The 17,568-nt window shown below is 36.4% G+C and overlaps 1 protein-coding gene across 1 annotated transcript in view; it reads left to right on the plus strand.

The window, feature by feature from the left end:
- LOC138708554 (uncharacterized) overlaps positions 1–17,568 on the plus strand; it is a 91,983-nt gene that overhangs the window by 11,710 nt on the left and 62,705 nt on the right. The window contains exons 5-11 of the mRNA XM_069838669.1: positions 715–862; positions 4,302–4,562; positions 5,103–5,314; positions 5,538–5,704; positions 6,183–6,301; positions 6,375–6,500; positions 12,434–12,679. Of these exons, the coding sequence (XP_069694770.1) occupies positions 715–862; positions 4,302–4,562; positions 5,103–5,314; positions 5,538–5,704; positions 6,183–6,301; positions 6,375–6,500; positions 12,434–12,679 (1,279 nt within the window). The remainder of the gene's footprint in view (positions 1–714; positions 863–4,301; positions 4,563–5,102; positions 5,315–5,537; positions 5,705–6,182; positions 6,302–6,374; positions 6,501–12,433; positions 12,680–17,568) is intronic.

Here is a 17,568-nt window from a genome sequence, read left to right on the forward strand (position 1 = left end):
TTATACCATTAGCAAATATGCTCAGACTGTGTTGTGCATTTAATAACTGTCACAAATAATTTATTTTCATCACATCTAACATTAAAATACATCCAAACAATAAAAGTATCATTGGCACATTTGGGTGGCAACACTGGTCGCAACCGCAGCAAAAGTTTCAACAAAACCGATATCAAAAATGCTGCGGCTGCAACCCTGAGAACCCTGTTCACACGTCGCTACTTTTAAGCTGCGCGCAGCATGGAAAAGTAGCGAGCAGCAGGTTCGGCAGCCGCTACTTTTCGGGTTGCACCGTTGTTCACACGTCGCAGTACGAGAGTTGCGCAGTTTTTTGTACTGCAGCGCTGCAAAAGTAGCGACGTGTGACCGTACCTTAAGGGAGTAAACGGAATAATCCTTTTATTATATTTATTATCCATTAATGGAGTGAACTAACCTATAAAATGAACAAACCCCTCATGTATACATCACAGTCATGATTGTAATCAATCGCATTGTAATGTGAACTCTCAATCATATGCAAAATTCCTAAAAATAAGAACAATTAGTTAAAAATCTAAATATCGCAATAACACCCAACCGAGAACATAAATATTTCACGTAATTGGAGGAATTCTATGAACCTACTTATTGTTTGTTTAGTGATTTGTAAGGAATCTATAAGATTAATTTCCAGAAAGTTATTTTTACGGGTGTGTTTTGTATTTATTGCAGGAAATACAAGTACCGGGAAAAGCAGCAAGACCATGAGGAAGACGATACGCTATCATTCAATCTCCGCGAAATGTGGTTCTTCGAGAAGAATAAATCGAGCCCGTTGACAGGGGAGGAAATCATAACATTGCCACACTTGCTCATCCTGGTAATGATGTTGTATCTTCAGTGTTCTGTTCTGCGGGAATTTTATTAAAAGTGTAATGATAATTCCAAAAGTAATATGCCAAACTTTTAAATCGTCTTTTATTATACGGTTTTTTAATTGCAATATTTCGGGGACGTGTTCTTAACATCAAAACAATTAAAAAAAGTTAATAAAAAATATGGGTCTGAAAACCATTCGTTAGGGAGTTATTAAAGGATTTGTCCCTTCATTGACCGCTGATTGTCTGGTGGTTTTTTGTTTGTTTGTATTTTGTTGAGCAAAGACATCAGAAGAAAATGTTTCTGTGAGTGAACAGAACGAAATGATTTGCATCATTTAATTGATGATGTGCTTCTGGACGTCATCCAACGAATGTGTTTTAACACGATGCTGCTCCAGCTCATTTCAGTCTGATAGTTCGTAATTTTTTAATGATCGATTTTCCCAAAGATGTATTGGTCGAAGGGGATTCATTGCATGGCCTGCTCGATCGCCTGATTTGAATCCAATGGATTTCTTCGTCTGGGGACATTAAAGTCCCTGGTTTATGCGACTCCTGTACTTAATGTTGATATTCTGAGAGCGTATCCAAACTGGATTTCACGAAATGCGAAACACTCCAGGAATCTTCAACAGAGTACGCCAGAGCATGTAACGCAGGTTTAGGGGATACATCGAATCAGGAGGAAGCCACTTCGAGCAATTTTTGTAAAATTAAATTTTATCTTGTAACTCTGAAATAAATTATTTTGAGACCAATGTTCATATGAACTTTTCGTAATGTTTTGGTGTTAGGAACACGTCCCCAAAATATTTGACACCAATTTAGATACATATACTTTGTCTTTTCAAGTTCATGAATGTAGCGCGGACGCGGCAGTGCACAGCGCAGCTACACACATGTGAGTTCGAAGAGATAAAAATATATGCACTGTTTAACTTTACAATTTAATAATAAATATAATTTTATTGTTCTACATAATTTTTGTCTCTATCAGGAGGCGTAGCTACACCATATTGTATGTCTACTTTGAAAAACTCGGAAGTGCCGCCTTTAAAATGTTTTGTGCAGAAGCCACCTTTGAACTATGGTTCGCGAATGGAGTCCTCGAGATCACGAAATAGACAATAATGTAATGATGCCAAATAGGCTTTGAAGTGCGAGTAGTCTACCGCTGTTGAGTAACGGCTAGCATTTCTGACCGTGAAACGAGCAGGCCGGTTGAGACAAGTCACCTGGTTGAGGTCTTTTTTTTTTCGAAGTTTTCCCTCAACCCATTAAGAGAAAATCCTGGGTAACTTTCGGCGCTGGACACTGGACTCATTTCGCTGGCATTTTCACTCTTATCTCATTCAGACGCTAGATAACGTTAACTGTTGATAAAGCGTCGTAAAATAACAAATAAAAAGTGGGAATGGCAACACTATAAGCGGTTTGCGGAACAGTATGTGCTCATAAATACAGTGTAATAATCCTACAGATTGAAAGGGACGATAAGGTACCTACACTTAAATCAGGGCTGGGCACCAAGAGCGAATTCTACTCTCTCACGGGGAGTCAAATGACTTCTCTTCACCCCTTTCTTTCCCGCCGAACACCGCGCAGCGTTGATGCCGTAACGGATGAATATTAAGCGTCCGTTTAGAGTTTGGATTCGCTTCCGGTGCCCAGCCCTGACTTAAATGAATAGAAAACCCATATTACGTTTTGTGATTAAATGCACGGTTAATTAGAAAATTGAGTTAGAAGTTTCAGCAGCCTGGCAACATCGCCGCCTCTTTCTTCTCGTAATATAGATGTAAGAGGACAACGAACGCAGGCCTGTCTGCCTTAGTGAACTATTCACATCTCTCTTTCGGGCTACAATGTTGCAAGCTGGTCGCATGGGTCAGTGGCTTCAAATGAGTTGTTTTTAAATTAAATTTACACGAAAACCGTCCACGCCAAAGAAATACGTCAGAAGGATAAACGATTCTTTATTAGATTTTCAATCGATATAGACAAAAACCACCATCATAATCGCAATAGTTACCGAATAACAGAATGTTAAACATTTGGAAAAAAAAAAATTTCTGAGAAAACTATGGACTTTCCACGAATACGGTATTACCCTTTTTTGCTACATACAGTAAATCATGAGCAATTCGCTCTGAAAATCTGCAGAGTTAGGCCTGTTTCACTTCCTCTGTCTGTATTTTGTATGTATGTATGTATGTATGTATGTATGTATGTATGTATGTATGTATGTATGTATGTATGTGTATAGACCTATATAAACACACAGTTATCAGGTTTTGGCCGACTAGTTAAATATTAGGGTCTGACTAGTTAGATATTGCGGTCTCATGCATACAGTGTTCACTCACCTGCAGTAGACCTATCGGTGCATTAAAATTTCCTCTACAAACTCTTAAAAAAAACTGATTTAATTCAATTTCAGCGTTTTCTGTTTGCGACTGGCTTTGTAACACTCATTTTCTAATATCTAAACCTGCAGGGAATCATTTTTTACTTTGTTTTTTACAAACTGTACCAATTTCTTACGCGGTGTTAACGCCATCCTATTCCTCTTTCACTAGGCTGGGTAGCATAGTTGCTAAAACTGGAAAGTCCCGAATGGTGAAGTTTTTGTCAAAACTTCCAGAACTGTACTCTCAGCTTCCTATCGAAGTGAATACCGGATATTTCTCGGGGATAAAAAGCACGTGGAGTGTAGTGCTGGCCAGATCGCCTCGTTCTAGTGCCGAGGTAATGAAAGCATGGCACTTTCCGTGTGGCTTTATGGTGTAGGCCTATGTAAGAGAAACCTGTACTTACTTACAAATGGCTTTGAAGAACTCGGAGGTTCATTGCCGCCCTCACATAAGCCCGCCATCGCTTCCTATCCTGAGCAAGATTAATCAGTCTCTACTATCATATCATATCTCCCTCAAATTCATTTCTATATTATCTTCCCATCTACGTCTCGAGTTCCTCAAAGGTCTTTTTCTCTCCGGCCTTCCAACTAACACTCTATATGCACTTCTGGATTCGCCCATACGTGCTACATGCCTGCCCATTTCAAACGTCTGAATTCAATATTCCTAATTATGTCAGGTGAGGAATAAAATGCGTTCAGTTCTACGTTGTGCAACTTTCTCCATTCTCCTGTAACTTCATCCCTCTTAGCCCCAAATATTTTCCTAAGCACCTTATTCTCAAACACCCTTAACTTCTGTTCCTCTCTCAAAGTGAGAGTCCAAGTTTCACAGCCATACAGAACAACTGGTTTCATAAGTTTTATCTTTCAGGTTTTTTGAAAGTAGTCTGGATGACAAAGCTTCTCAACCGATTAATAACAAACATTTCCCATAGAGGAACATGTAGCTTCCTATTTATTTGCTTCAACCCTGCATTGCTATTTAGCGGAATAGAATCACAGCAGTAATAACGTTTCAGAGTATAATGCTGACTATAGAGAAGGACATCCCAGCCCTGGTACCCCTAGCTGCCCGCGCCATTCCTCGCATTTTTGGGCCGTCAGCGTCCCACTCCGTGTTTATGCAAGCCACAGCACGCGAATTGCTCTTCGAGGGACGGATCTTCAACTGCAGCCTGGCGGACTTCTCTGCGAAAATCATCTGCCTCATTGCCCGTGCTAGGGGCAAAGACTTGCAGAAAGTTGGCAGCACAGCTTTTCGTTTCTCATTCTTCGGAAAGGTGAGTGAGGGTACAATTTAGTCGCCTTGGTAGCTCAGTCGACAGATCACTGGTTTACGACAGCAGACCCAAGTTCAAATCTCGGCGATAAAGGAGTTGTATTTGTGGAGAATTTATCTCAGGATATTTTTCATTTCCCGCCGTCACTCTACATTTCAGTATTGATGGACAAGAGAACGTGGACGGAAGTGAGTGGACAAAAGATAATGCACGAAACAATGTGGACAAAAGGTAGTGGACGAAAGGCCATAAAAACAAACCATGTTAGGAAGGTGATAAGAATTGTAGGATAAGCAGCCATGATTGACTGAAACACGTTGTTCCGTATCACTTTATTGGTCAAAAGTAGTATGATATAGTAAGTGTAATAGTCTGAGAAAATTATTCATTTGGGACTAATACAACATTAGAATTTTCTGTTGTACTCTATCAAGAAATAAAAAATCTGTATAGCTATACATTACTACTTCCACCATGTTTATGTTTGAAGTGTTTAAAGAAACAAAAGGGAAAGCTTTTCAGTAATGTTTCCATTTAAAGAGAAACGGAACATTGCTGGACAGAGAGCGGGTTAAGCGAGGTCTACAGGACTCCAGAACCAAGGGGCGAATCGTGGAGTACAAGGGCCTGCCCAAGATGTCAGTCTGGAACGAAATGCAATGCAATGAATACGACGGCACAGACGGAACAATCTTCCCGCCGTTCATTGAGACTGGAGTCACCCTGAAGACTTTCCAGCCAGACTTATGCAGGTAAGAAAACTTGTGATGCGTTATTCCCATGCATCAGTGATTATCAACAAAAATCTCAATTGTTAGAATATTACAAATAATTTTATTATCATGGAAATTGCTGAATTATAAAGCTTTTTCATTGTTTCGTGATTTCCAGTTTACTAGCTCACATTTCTGCAAATGCTAAAATTGTTAAATTCTTTTCATTATTCGCCATCTGACGCTAACAGATTACTTTCAGGACTGTGAAACTATTCTTTCTTCGCTCCACCGTGTACATGGGAATTAAAAGCAATGTCTACTATGCAACGTTCGGCGATGCTTCGTCGGACCCCGAACTCAAGTGCTTCTGCACCACGTCGCGCACCTGCCCCAAGGCCGGAGTTCATGACCTCACAGTCTGCAAAGGTATGGGGACAGGGAGCTGTAATCTACACAGGTAGACCTTAACAGAAAATTTTCCAATTAAAATTATTTCGTTTTACAATACCTATGCTCATATAGTACCGGTATTTCCGTTAGTCTTTTCTTTTATCAGCTCTCTTCATTTTGACTTATCGTGACGAAGTTTTCATCCCTTACTTCCCAGTTCCATACGGGTATTCACATGACTACGAAGTTGTTACGTATGGACATATTGTAACATTAATTTAATACGCAATTAAATAGAAACAAACACTGTTCATTTTCTAAATAAAGTCCATTATTTTCGAAATCAGCTTGCGTTCCTTCTCTCAAGAGTTTATTTTGATGGCGATACCATCTATACCACAGAAAGAGAAACAAATCTGTCCAATCAGAGGCCCCGAGCCTGAAAGGTCCTTAGATTGGCGAGATGATAAGGCTTCCACATTCCTTTTCATCATTCATGTTTGTGTTTCCACAGGCGTTTCCTTAGCAGTGTCTTTTCCACATTTCTACATGGCGGATGATGCTTATCTAAACGGAGTGTTGGGCCTGCAACCTAAACAGAGCCTACACGAGACTACAGTCTACGTGGAGCAGGTGAGGTGAACGATGCGGAAGTCCTCTGCAGTCCACATCTCAGTTCAATTCCTAACAATCGGACGTGTTGCAGATATCAGGGATGTCCCTACTCGGCTACACAAGGGTGCAGTTCAACACGGCACTGCGCAGTCTCAGTCGTTTTGAGCCAATGCGACGTCTGCGCCCCGTCATGCTGCCTTTGTTTTGGTTCGAGGAAGTGAGTACAAGATTTTTTTTTTGTATTCTAAACGGAACAGTTTTATAAATCTATAAGAATTATCCCGCGAAACATCTCATGGCTGTAGTAACCATACAGAACTCTACAGGTGACGCCTAGTCTGGCCTACTGCATATGGAAATTGTCAACTAACCAATTCTATAGTGCTCGGGAAAAGTGGCACAAGTCAAAAATGTTAATATTACAGGAGAAGGAAAAAAAACTGTCTTCACATTAGTTTATGTCGATTTGATTTTCTTCTGTATGAATTATTGTAATGAAAGAAATGCTTATGTCTCTTTTCCCAAGCGAGCAGATGTTCCGTAAGTTGTCAATAAATTAATAAAAAATGTTTGTGGAAACTGACTTATGCCACTTTTCCCAAGCACTGCAGAATTCATCTCTCAGATTCGAACAGTGAGAATGTTTCAGATAATGTTGGGAGTGAATTAAAACAAAGTCAGTTTCAAAATATTGACTTCAGTGTATAAATAATTTTTATTTAGATATCAAGAATGAGTAAGGGCAAAAGGGGAGAACTTTTCAGAAATGCAAAGGTGGCCACATTATTAGACTAAAACTTTTTGCTTTGAAAGATAATATAATTCGTCATATCAACTATCAGTAAGCTTATAATTCACAGAGTCTAAATATTATTGTTTATATCCTCTGGTATATTTTGCCAACAGTTGGATATATTTTGTCTGGCTGTGTTTGTATTTAGATATTTTAAATATATACTGAAGAAAATATTCAACAGTCTGTTCTCCCATGGACTGCAAAAAGACCGGGTATGAACCCAATTGAATGTATGTAGTCTATACTAAAGAAGAAACTGAATAAAAAGAAACTTACAACAAAACATTGGCTCATTGAAGCACTGTCTGATATCTGGCTAAATGATGGTCATATTCAAAGAAAGTGTTAAACTTTTGTTTCAAGCATCCCTGACAAAATCAACATATTACTGAAGAATAAGAGAATGTTCACAAAATATCAGCAACCTCTAGACTCAATTTTCTGCTCATTATTTCTGTGCAAAATACATTTTTGTTCATTATTTCTGCCGATAAATATAGCTTTTTTTGCACATTTAATCACTTTAGTCTAATAATTTGGCTACCTCTGTATCTATGTACAGTTAAGGCTTGATGGTGATTACCAGGGAAAGGGATTTGGAGTATTATAAAGAATGGTGAAACGTAGTATAGATATTCGTAGCTCAGTGACTGTCAAGCGAGCTGCGTCACAGAGCATGCACGAGTACAGTCCACTTCATACAAACTTACACGCAACGTCTGTAAATATATTTCAGAATAAACAAATGGAATTGTTTAATGACATATAGTGACCTACATACATAATCTGCATTTCTTTTTGAACTACATGTGCTTTTCTTCGCAACGCACAAGACACCAATAAACAACATTACAAATATACATAATTAAATATGAACATCTGCATCTTCGCGTGTCAGTGGACATATTGATGTTGATAGACAGTTGTCTTCTGTATGGAACTCGCCTCTGAATATGTAGATCCAAACGAAATGGTATTTTCAATTAATGCTATGTCTTGTTATGCCTTGTTATAATAAATTGTAAATATTATTTTCAAATTTTCAAAATACAACTTTGCTCTGTTGCAAGGAAGGAAATTTTGTAACATGGGAAAACTCCGCTCTTCATCTGCAGAGACAATTAGAGAGTACTTGAAACAAGATACGTCAATTAAATTCACATGTTGAATGACGTCATTGGGAAACGTCTTTGTTAGTACATCTGAAATCCGACTAAGAATATCGTATCCATCATTTTTAGTCAAAACTTTGTTCATTTTTTCACCAACACGTTTTCCTATTTCACCTTCTACTGCACTCAGTTTATTTACAATAGTCCTCATAATATTTATTTGCTCAACCAATTCTACTCCTGACTTTCCTAATTGAATAATGGCATCCGGTAAATATCCAAAATTTGACTTAATATCCGTGACTTCTTTCTCGATTGTTTTATCATTTAGCAGTTCCTGGCGTATTTGAATCGCAGCCGCGTCATCGGTATCGAAAGACTGGACCACTTTCTTCACAGATTGGAGGTGACGTGCGTAATAATTGCAAGCTTCTAACCATGACCCCCATCTCGTAAGAACTGGACATGGGGGAAGCGACAATTTAGGGAATTGTTTCCTGAATTTTGATACTTGATCTGGAGGTTTTACAAATATAGTCTTTCATTACTGTATTGTTAGTTGGTTTCACTTTCGGCATTGTACCTGCACTTCACTACTCTGAACTGCAAACCTGCACGTTGAAGTCCTTATGCGACAACTGTCCCATTCACCTGTTGTTGACGTGTAGAGACCTGCGAGTATGTCATAGAGGGGAGGACTTGGTATAAAGGGTTGTAAACAAATGACTGTGTAGATGCCAATACTAGCTTTTACTACTCCAAATTCCGTTCCCTAGTGATTACTATGTTTGCTCTATATACGGACCCACGCGCCCAGGGCTCTCCGAGGTGTGAGTCGGTCTACCGGCAGCATGCGAACAGTTGGCAGTGGGACATCAAATAAATTTACGATATACGATATTCTATATTTTATGTTTATTTCAAAGAGAATATTTATAACAGATGAGATGACTGCTTAGCAATAGTCAGTCATTGGTATAATGAGAAGGGAGGCGAATATCTATGTATTACGAGACAATACGTTATGCGGTAAAACAAACGACACTGAACTTATTTCTCATCTGCTGTCATGTTTTCCTAGCAACGAAGTATTTATTTATTTACTGTATTTATTCGTGTCATTCTGTCATAAATTTGGGGTCCCAACAACAACAATTAAGGAAATTTCTATGATAGCTTTAATGGGTTCTCTGCAGATTTTACGACGACACGTCTTATACTTTAATTCCAATACAGTTGAATTTTCTTATTCTATTTTATTTTTTTATCTGTATTTTTTATTTTACTGCAAATTTTCATTATTGTAAAATATTATCCACTGTAAATTTCAGTTTATTGTAAACAAATTTCTTGTAAGACATTTTTAATATCATACCTTAAAATACTGTTTAACATTCTTTGTCTTTGGCAACCTCACCAGCTTGAGAAAGATTAGATATTATTATTATTATTATTATTATTATTATTATTATTATTATTATTATCATTATCATTATTATTATCATTATTATTATCATCATTATCATTATCATTATAAATATTATTATTATTATTATTATTATTATTATTATTATTATTATTATTATTATTATTGTCATTAGTTTGACATACTGTGAATTCACTGTCGTGTTGATTTCCAAAATTTATTGTGGTTCTCACAACAGAGGAGAAGGTATTTATTGTCGAGCATTATTTCCGTAATACGGAGTGGTGCGTCAGAATGGGCCGAGCTTGCGCCACGTTAAAGAGCTGTACCAGGAGCGATTTAACAATGCGGCACCAAATAACACAATAAAGTTAGCTGTCGTCGAGAAGTTCCTTCGTGCAGGATCAGTCTTATGTCGCCTTGCATGTTATAATGACTTATCTTGATTTTCAGAATATGTTTATAATTTCAGTACTCCGTATGACTAGAAATAATGTTCTACAATAAACACCTTCTCCTCTGTTGTGAGAAACAAAATTGCAGAAATCAACACAACTCAATATGTCAAAATATTATACAGGATGTTTCAAAAATACGGGGCATAATTTCAGGTATGTATTTCCCACTTGTAGACAATGAAAATAGTTCATTACAACATGTGTCCGGAAATGCTTTATTTCCGAGTTATGGCCTTCACAACATTGAAATTCACCGGAACGTTTTTCTTGCCGCAGGTCGTTGCCGTCAAAGGAGACATTAAGAGGGCACTCTGACAGTTCATTCCTAGGCGAAGGTTACATTCAGTGTTGTGTAGGCGTCAGACTGTGCGACATGTATTCAAATCAAGAGCTGGCAGAGATACACTTCATGTACGGTAAGGCGGACGGCAATGCTGCGCTGGCTCGTCGTTTGTATCAGGAGAGGTACCCACAGCAACAATGTCCAGATGCATGATAGCGCTCCTGCACACTTCAGTCGTACGGCTCGCTGGTACTTGGATCGAAGGTTTCCTGATCGATGGATAGGTAGAGGTGGCCCAATTCCTTGGCCTCCACGCTCACCTGATCTCAACCCTCTCGATTTCTACTTGTGCGGCCATTTAAAATCATTGGTTTATTCGTCTCCGGTGCCTGATTTGGAATCCCTTCGGAATCGAATTGTGGCATGTTCTGAGGACATACGCAATACTCCTGGAGTTTGGGATCGTGTTCGCAAGTCAATGAGGCATCGATGTGAGGTCTGTATTCAAGCAGGAGGTGGACATTTTGAACATCTTCTGTAATGACAACTACCTGCGGAAAGAAAAACGTTCCGGTGAATTTCAATGTTGTGAAAGCCATAACTCGGAAATGAAGCATTTTCGGACACATGTTGTAATGAACTATTTTGATTGTCTATATGTGGGAAATATATACCTGAAATTATACCCCGTATTTTTTAAACACCCTGTATACGAAGAGCTTGCGGGAAAAACGATGAATGTCACATTTCTATTAATGATCTAATTGAGTCTACAACTGCAAGATGTAGTGCTGCTTCTATAGAAAATAAAGGAAAGGATTGCTGTATTCGTGGTGATAATTCTCCTTTTTACCATTTTTCATAAGAACAAAATTAAATTTCGCAGCAATCCATTGAATTAGATAATGACATCAACCTTAAGAAAACTGTGACATTCATCGTTTTTCCCGCAAACTCTTCAATTTAACAATAAATAAATAATTTATTACTAGAGAAACACGGACAGCAGATGAGCAATAATAAAATTTTAGTGTTGTTTGTTTTACCGCATACTGTACGTTCAATAGTAGCTTTTCCACCAAACAGTTTATAGAACTTACTTTAGATTACAAATAATGCTTTCGTATGCAATATATAAAACGGAAGTTCAGCTTCTTATTTGAGATGCATACCATATTAAAAATAAATGTAGGTCTATTTATCTATTGAATAATAGTCATAGTAATATAATTCGCAACGTGACAAAGGAAATGAATTTAGCAAAAAGCATAAAACGTACAGGGACATCATTTTATTTTTGCTTCAAGTTTTACTGTACCTGAGTTTTTTAATGTACTTCACTCCCACCCCCTTCTACTAATGAAGTTCAACCGTCCTCCACACAGATCCAAGACCGCATATACAGTCATAGTAGCTTTACGGTCATAGTAAACAGTACGTTCCAAAAATATGTTCGCGTTTTCCGGTGACGAAAGAGCTTTCAATATTGCATCACTTTCCATTTGCCTACGTCGCATCCCGGTTTCCCCCACCTGCTTCTATTAGCCTCTCTGTCAATGCTAGTGGCTGGGCTGTCTTAGCTCTCTTCTGAGAACATTAATTTCTGTTAGGAATTGGACGTCTACGTAATATTATACTCATACAATTATTTAAAATAACTTAAATAAAAGGGCCTCGTTAAGTAATTAATTTCTACGACGCTGCATAATGTATACATGCGCATGAAAAGCTCAGTTCGTGAGTAAAAACACTCATTCTTAATACTGTACTGTATCTTGATTAAACAAACACCTAATGAAAATTATCAAACTCAAAATCGCGATATTTCCTAGTTTACGTAAATGGATGAACTACTTTTCTTGCCTCCTATACCTAGTAAAGTGATTTGTTTGTACATTACGCCAGTATCATCGAACTCCAGTCGTGGAAAGGGGTAGCAAACGTGTTTCCGGTTCTTAATCGTTGTTCCAAAGGTATAGTCAGGTTAATATTAGAAATGTTAGTAAAAATAAAATGATGTCCCTGTATAATGAGAAAATATACATTTTCGTAATATCTTTTTTTTTCTTTTCCAGGAGCTAAGACTTCACCAAGACCAGTTAGACGAGCTGAAACAGTCTCTCATGCTGCTTAGCGTGGGCAATGCTTCAAAATGGGTTATAATTCTGCTGGGCGCGGGCCTCACTGGTCTGGGGTTCTTTCTACTGGTGCAAAGAGCTACGCAGCGCCTGATCGTATTCTTAGGGAGGGTTTCGCCAGACCCGTTACAGGAAAGCCTCGACAGCCCAGAACCTCCAAGCGGGCTACTTTCTCAAAAATCTGTTTAATATCGGAAATATTCGTGAAATTCATAACTTATAAAAGACAGGAGAGAATCGTAATCTTGAAATTCACAGCCATGCATCCGAATTCTCATATCGCGTAGGTATCTACCGTCTGTGTCCAAAAGTTTCTGTGCTTCCTAGTGGAAATCATACACAGACAGAGCCATGTGATAGCTTCGCGTTTAGTATCCGAATTATCTTGGGTTCTACGTCTAATTCAACTACCCTGAAAAAGGTTTAGGCCTAATCTTCAGATTATTTAGAAAATTTGCTTTAAATTACTTCCAAATAAAAGTTTCACAATGTGCTTACTGTATAGAATCAAGTTCCTAAAGTTGTACGATCTGTAAGAATTTTTGTGCTAAGTGCGTAAGTAGTTAAAAATTGGAAAACAAAATCTGTACAAAGCAATTAACAACACATTTTTAGCTTCAGAACACTACTCAATTAAAGAAATGATATTTCTGAATAGTTCATTCTCTATTTGTACCTTTTTTTCCACCCTTAGAACTAAAGAAAAAAAAGTATTTTACAAACAACTTCAAATTAGTGTAATTCCAAAAATTTTGAGATTAGGATAAATGTTTATATGACTTTTTTTGCTTAGAATGTCTTCGGAAATAAGCTCCGTAAGTGGCGGTAAATCCTCCTGAACCACTCTGTATACGGTTATCAAAATTATTATTGAATTTACAACCAGAAAAGCATGAAAAATATTAAAATTTTAAAATATATTTTTCTTTCAGTATAGGAAACATTTTTTTCCTATTGAACGAATATTCATCATGTAATGAAAATTGAAGCATATATATAGTCAACTGCATTAGAAATGTTCTTGAATTTTTAGGAAACTGTAATGAAAAGGATTTCTGAGAAAAATGTTCCTAAAATACCCATATTTTAAACTTAAATTTGATTAATGTTTTTCAGGTTTCAAAATTTAAAAAATCAAGTACATGAGGTAGAAAGATGATCTAAACACCAAAATATACCTGTAAATTTTGTGTGTATGCTGTAAAAATTGTAAATTGATAGTTTAAAAAATTGAAGAGTAATTTGGAAAATGCCTTCACTCATACATATAGGCATCCGACAAACAAAACTCAGTGCGCAGAAACCAGAGGGCGTGACTATCTCGCGCAGATGACGTATGCTCCCGTTCCTAGCATGCTCTCAAGCCTTCTGCAGGGGAGTAAGAGGGGTATAGCATGCGCGCCGCGAGGAGTTCGAGCTGAGTTTTGTTTGTAGGATACCTATAACAGCCATAAGCTCATAATACCCAGTCGCCTTAACGTATGCTACATTCCAATATCTTCTTTTATATTCAAAATATCTGTTATTGTATAAACTAGAGTCAGGATTGTTATCTACAGCATCAAAGGAGTTACTGTCCAGGAGTCCGTCCTGTATACAATATTTCTTAATCGCATATGCGATGAAATTTACGAGACCAAGTTATAATTCCTACAATAAGCGCTTAGAGTGATCTGGATATTAAACAGGTCGTTAGAAGTCAAGTCTCTTCAGATTTCGGGTCAGTGTCATAGGCCTCTACAGATGTGATTTGGGCGTGCATACTTAAAAGAGAACTCTTCCCCACGAGATCACCCTCTGGGTAATGTAAAATCAATTCCATAATTTGAAACTAATTTCCTACAGCAGTACATCTATCCAGTGAAAAAAAAAAGTTTTCAATGTCACATGCAAGCTTCTTATTAATTCAGATGTTCGCTGTAGAGAGCCTTATCACGCGACCTTGTTAATTACAGAGATAATACGACCCCTTTCATTATTCGTTCTAGTTCTTGGAGGCAATGTCGGTCGCAAATACCTCCCGTAAGTCGGGGAAGTTTTATTACAGCATATTATGTCCAATTTTTTACAATTATTTTCCTGTACCGCTGTTTTAAAGAAAAGTAACCTCTTAAAAACAAATGTTTGTGTTATTATATTCTCATAACAACTGTTTGTTCAGTTTCCATGACAACAACGTACCACATTCAAATCAGTGTTTATTTTAATTATCATTAGTTTTCTAGTTTTATAGTCAGTTTCTCCAAGTATTGTAAGAACATTTAATTATGAATAGTTTGTTAAATATCGTTTCTTCATGTCTTCAACACTAGTTGGGCTTAACAGATTGTTAACAGTTTCTTAACTTTAAAAGTATGCTTTTAGGTAGTCAACTCATTTGGTAAAAAGTTAAATTTGGCAGATGACACCATAGCTGTTCAAACAGAAGTTGAGAAATAATACAGTATTTTATATCCCTCTTTAAGGAATGTTTAGTGTATGACTGATAATATAACATGTAGAAGATACTTTGGAATGTTAATATAACAATAATAATAATAATAATAATAATAATAATAATAATAATAGTTTTATTTTCCCTGGCAGAGTTAAGGCCATTAGACCTTCTCTTCCACTCAACCAGGATCAAATCACATACAGAAAAATACATACCGGTATACGAATATTAATTTAAAATAATAATAAACATAATTAAGTAAAAAAGAGAGACGGAATACATATACACAATCAGTATTAACTTTAAAATAACAACAATAAAAAATATATAATAAAAAAGAGACTGAATACATAATCACAAACAGGAAAATACATTCTAATATAGGAAAGATAATCTTTAAAAGTCAACTGATTATCATATTGACTCCTTATTTTGATGCTGGTCTTCTTTTCGGAGCTCGGGGAAGCTGTTTTAAATATGCTAATAATTATTTGAAATCTCTAGCTATACTGCATCATGATATAGAACATATTTGTCTACAAATTCTTAAGGACTCTGTACTTATACTAAATACTCATTTGTATTCTACATATTAATGTGATTGTGTCAAAATTTTATAGAAATTTTTATAGTTAGTAATACTAGTTTCCAAATTAGTACAGTTTTCATGTTAATTAAATTAAATTCTTGTATGTTTGTAATCTGGATATGAATGGTCACCTGGTCTGTCAGACAGATGTCTCCCTATCTTTGTGAGAAATTATTATTATATTATATTATATTATATTATATTATATTATATTATATTATATTATATTATATTATATTATATTATATTACATTGAATATTTAGAAACGTAGCAAGGTAACTAGGAATGATGTATATTATATTATATTATATTATATTATATTATATTATATTGAATATTTAGAAACGTGGCAAGGTAACTAGGAATGATGTATCAATAGTGCTTCAAAATACATAGTGAGTAAATACAGGGTGTTTCAGAAATACTTTGACAAACCTTGGGGGCATGTTCCTCACACCAAAACAAGAAAAAAAGTTCATATAAATATATGTGTCCGAAAATCCTTAATTTTTTAGTTATTAATGAAAGAACATAATTAAACATCTGTTAGATATTGCCAGTTTGGTAGCAAGTGTTACAACTTTAATCAATTCAGAAACTCATGACAAATGTTCAAAATGTTCTCCTCTTGCTCCACACACGCATGCACTAGTCGGATCATGAACTGTCGCGCCCTTTCAAATACACATAAGGTGTCGAACGGTTTCGCAGGCTTCCATGGTACGTTGATGAAGTGTCTCTGCATTAGGAATGCCTACTGCATAAACCAATTCTTTTAGAAGGCCCCACAGATAAAAATTCACATGATTGAGGTCGGGGGAACGTGCAGGCCACGGAATTGTTGATATGCATTATCAATTGTTTCATTATGTTCTTTCATTAATAACTTAAAAAACTTAGGATTTTCGGACATTATGTTTATACGAACTTTTTTCTTGTTTTGGTGTGAGGAACATGCCCCCAAGGTTTGTAAAAGTATTTCTGAAACACTCTGTATATAAAAAAAGGTTTCAGTAGTAATTGCTTTTTTTTAGACGACATTACATACAATTTCCACATGGACTTAAAGCATAAAGAGTGATTAGAGAATTTTATATACAGTAATACAAAATTTTCCTGGGGTTTTATGTACAGTTGACTGCACACACACTTCCCCATATTGTCACGTGGTGGTCATAATGCTGAGATTTTTCAAAACAGAATATCATTTTAGCATTAGAATTATAACCTTACTTTGTTATTCAATAGTGGCCACCTACAAATTTCACTTGTCAACTTTTTGTTTATGTATCATGGCCTACTATAACAGATTACGATTTTAGACCTATACACGTTTCTACAATACAGAATTTAAAGAATAATTTCAGCCATTGAAAAATTGTTTAACTTGTCCAAAATCATTATCAACTTTTGTTAAGTAGTTAATAGTTATTTTTGCAACAAGTGAATAATCTTGATGGTTATGGCATGAGTAAATATTTGTCGCACGAACGATAGTGAGTGTGACAATTTTCACGAGTGTCAGAATGAGACTATTCACGAATTGGATACAACACTTTATAACTTCTTAGCATTATAAATTGTAGGAAAGAAATTATGAAATATTTCCGCATCCATAGCTGACAAAGTCTTCATATGTTCGTCTCGATTAGTTGCACCTGGCATTGGCATTGAATAAAGAGAAATGGATGACCTTGCAGATATTACAAACTCTAGTTATACCTTAGGTATCAAATTTTATGTTACAAATGTTCCTTTATTTTGTTAATATAGCTTCTCTGAACCTACGTGATATTACAAAATGACACAAAAATGTTGAAGATTGGAAATAAATAACACGTTACCTTCTGTCCTGCATTTCATTTCTTGTTACGTGGCGCGTAGAAGCGGTAAGTAAAAAAAATAGCCAGACGAGTTGCATGCATCCCTACTCAAGCGTTCCGGTATTACGTCATAGCGAATACGTCATTGCTATTATTGACACGCGTGCCTTAATAAGCCAATTACGCACGATACTGGATGTAGTAACAACCTGTTTATAATAC

Source organism: Periplaneta americana, chromosome 11, assembly GCF_040183065.1.
Source record: "Periplaneta americana isolate PAMFEO1 chromosome 11, P.americana_PAMFEO1_priV1, whole genome shotgun sequence".
NCBI classification, from domain to species: domain Eukaryota; kingdom Metazoa; phylum Arthropoda; class Insecta; order Blattodea; family Blattidae; genus Periplaneta; species Periplaneta americana.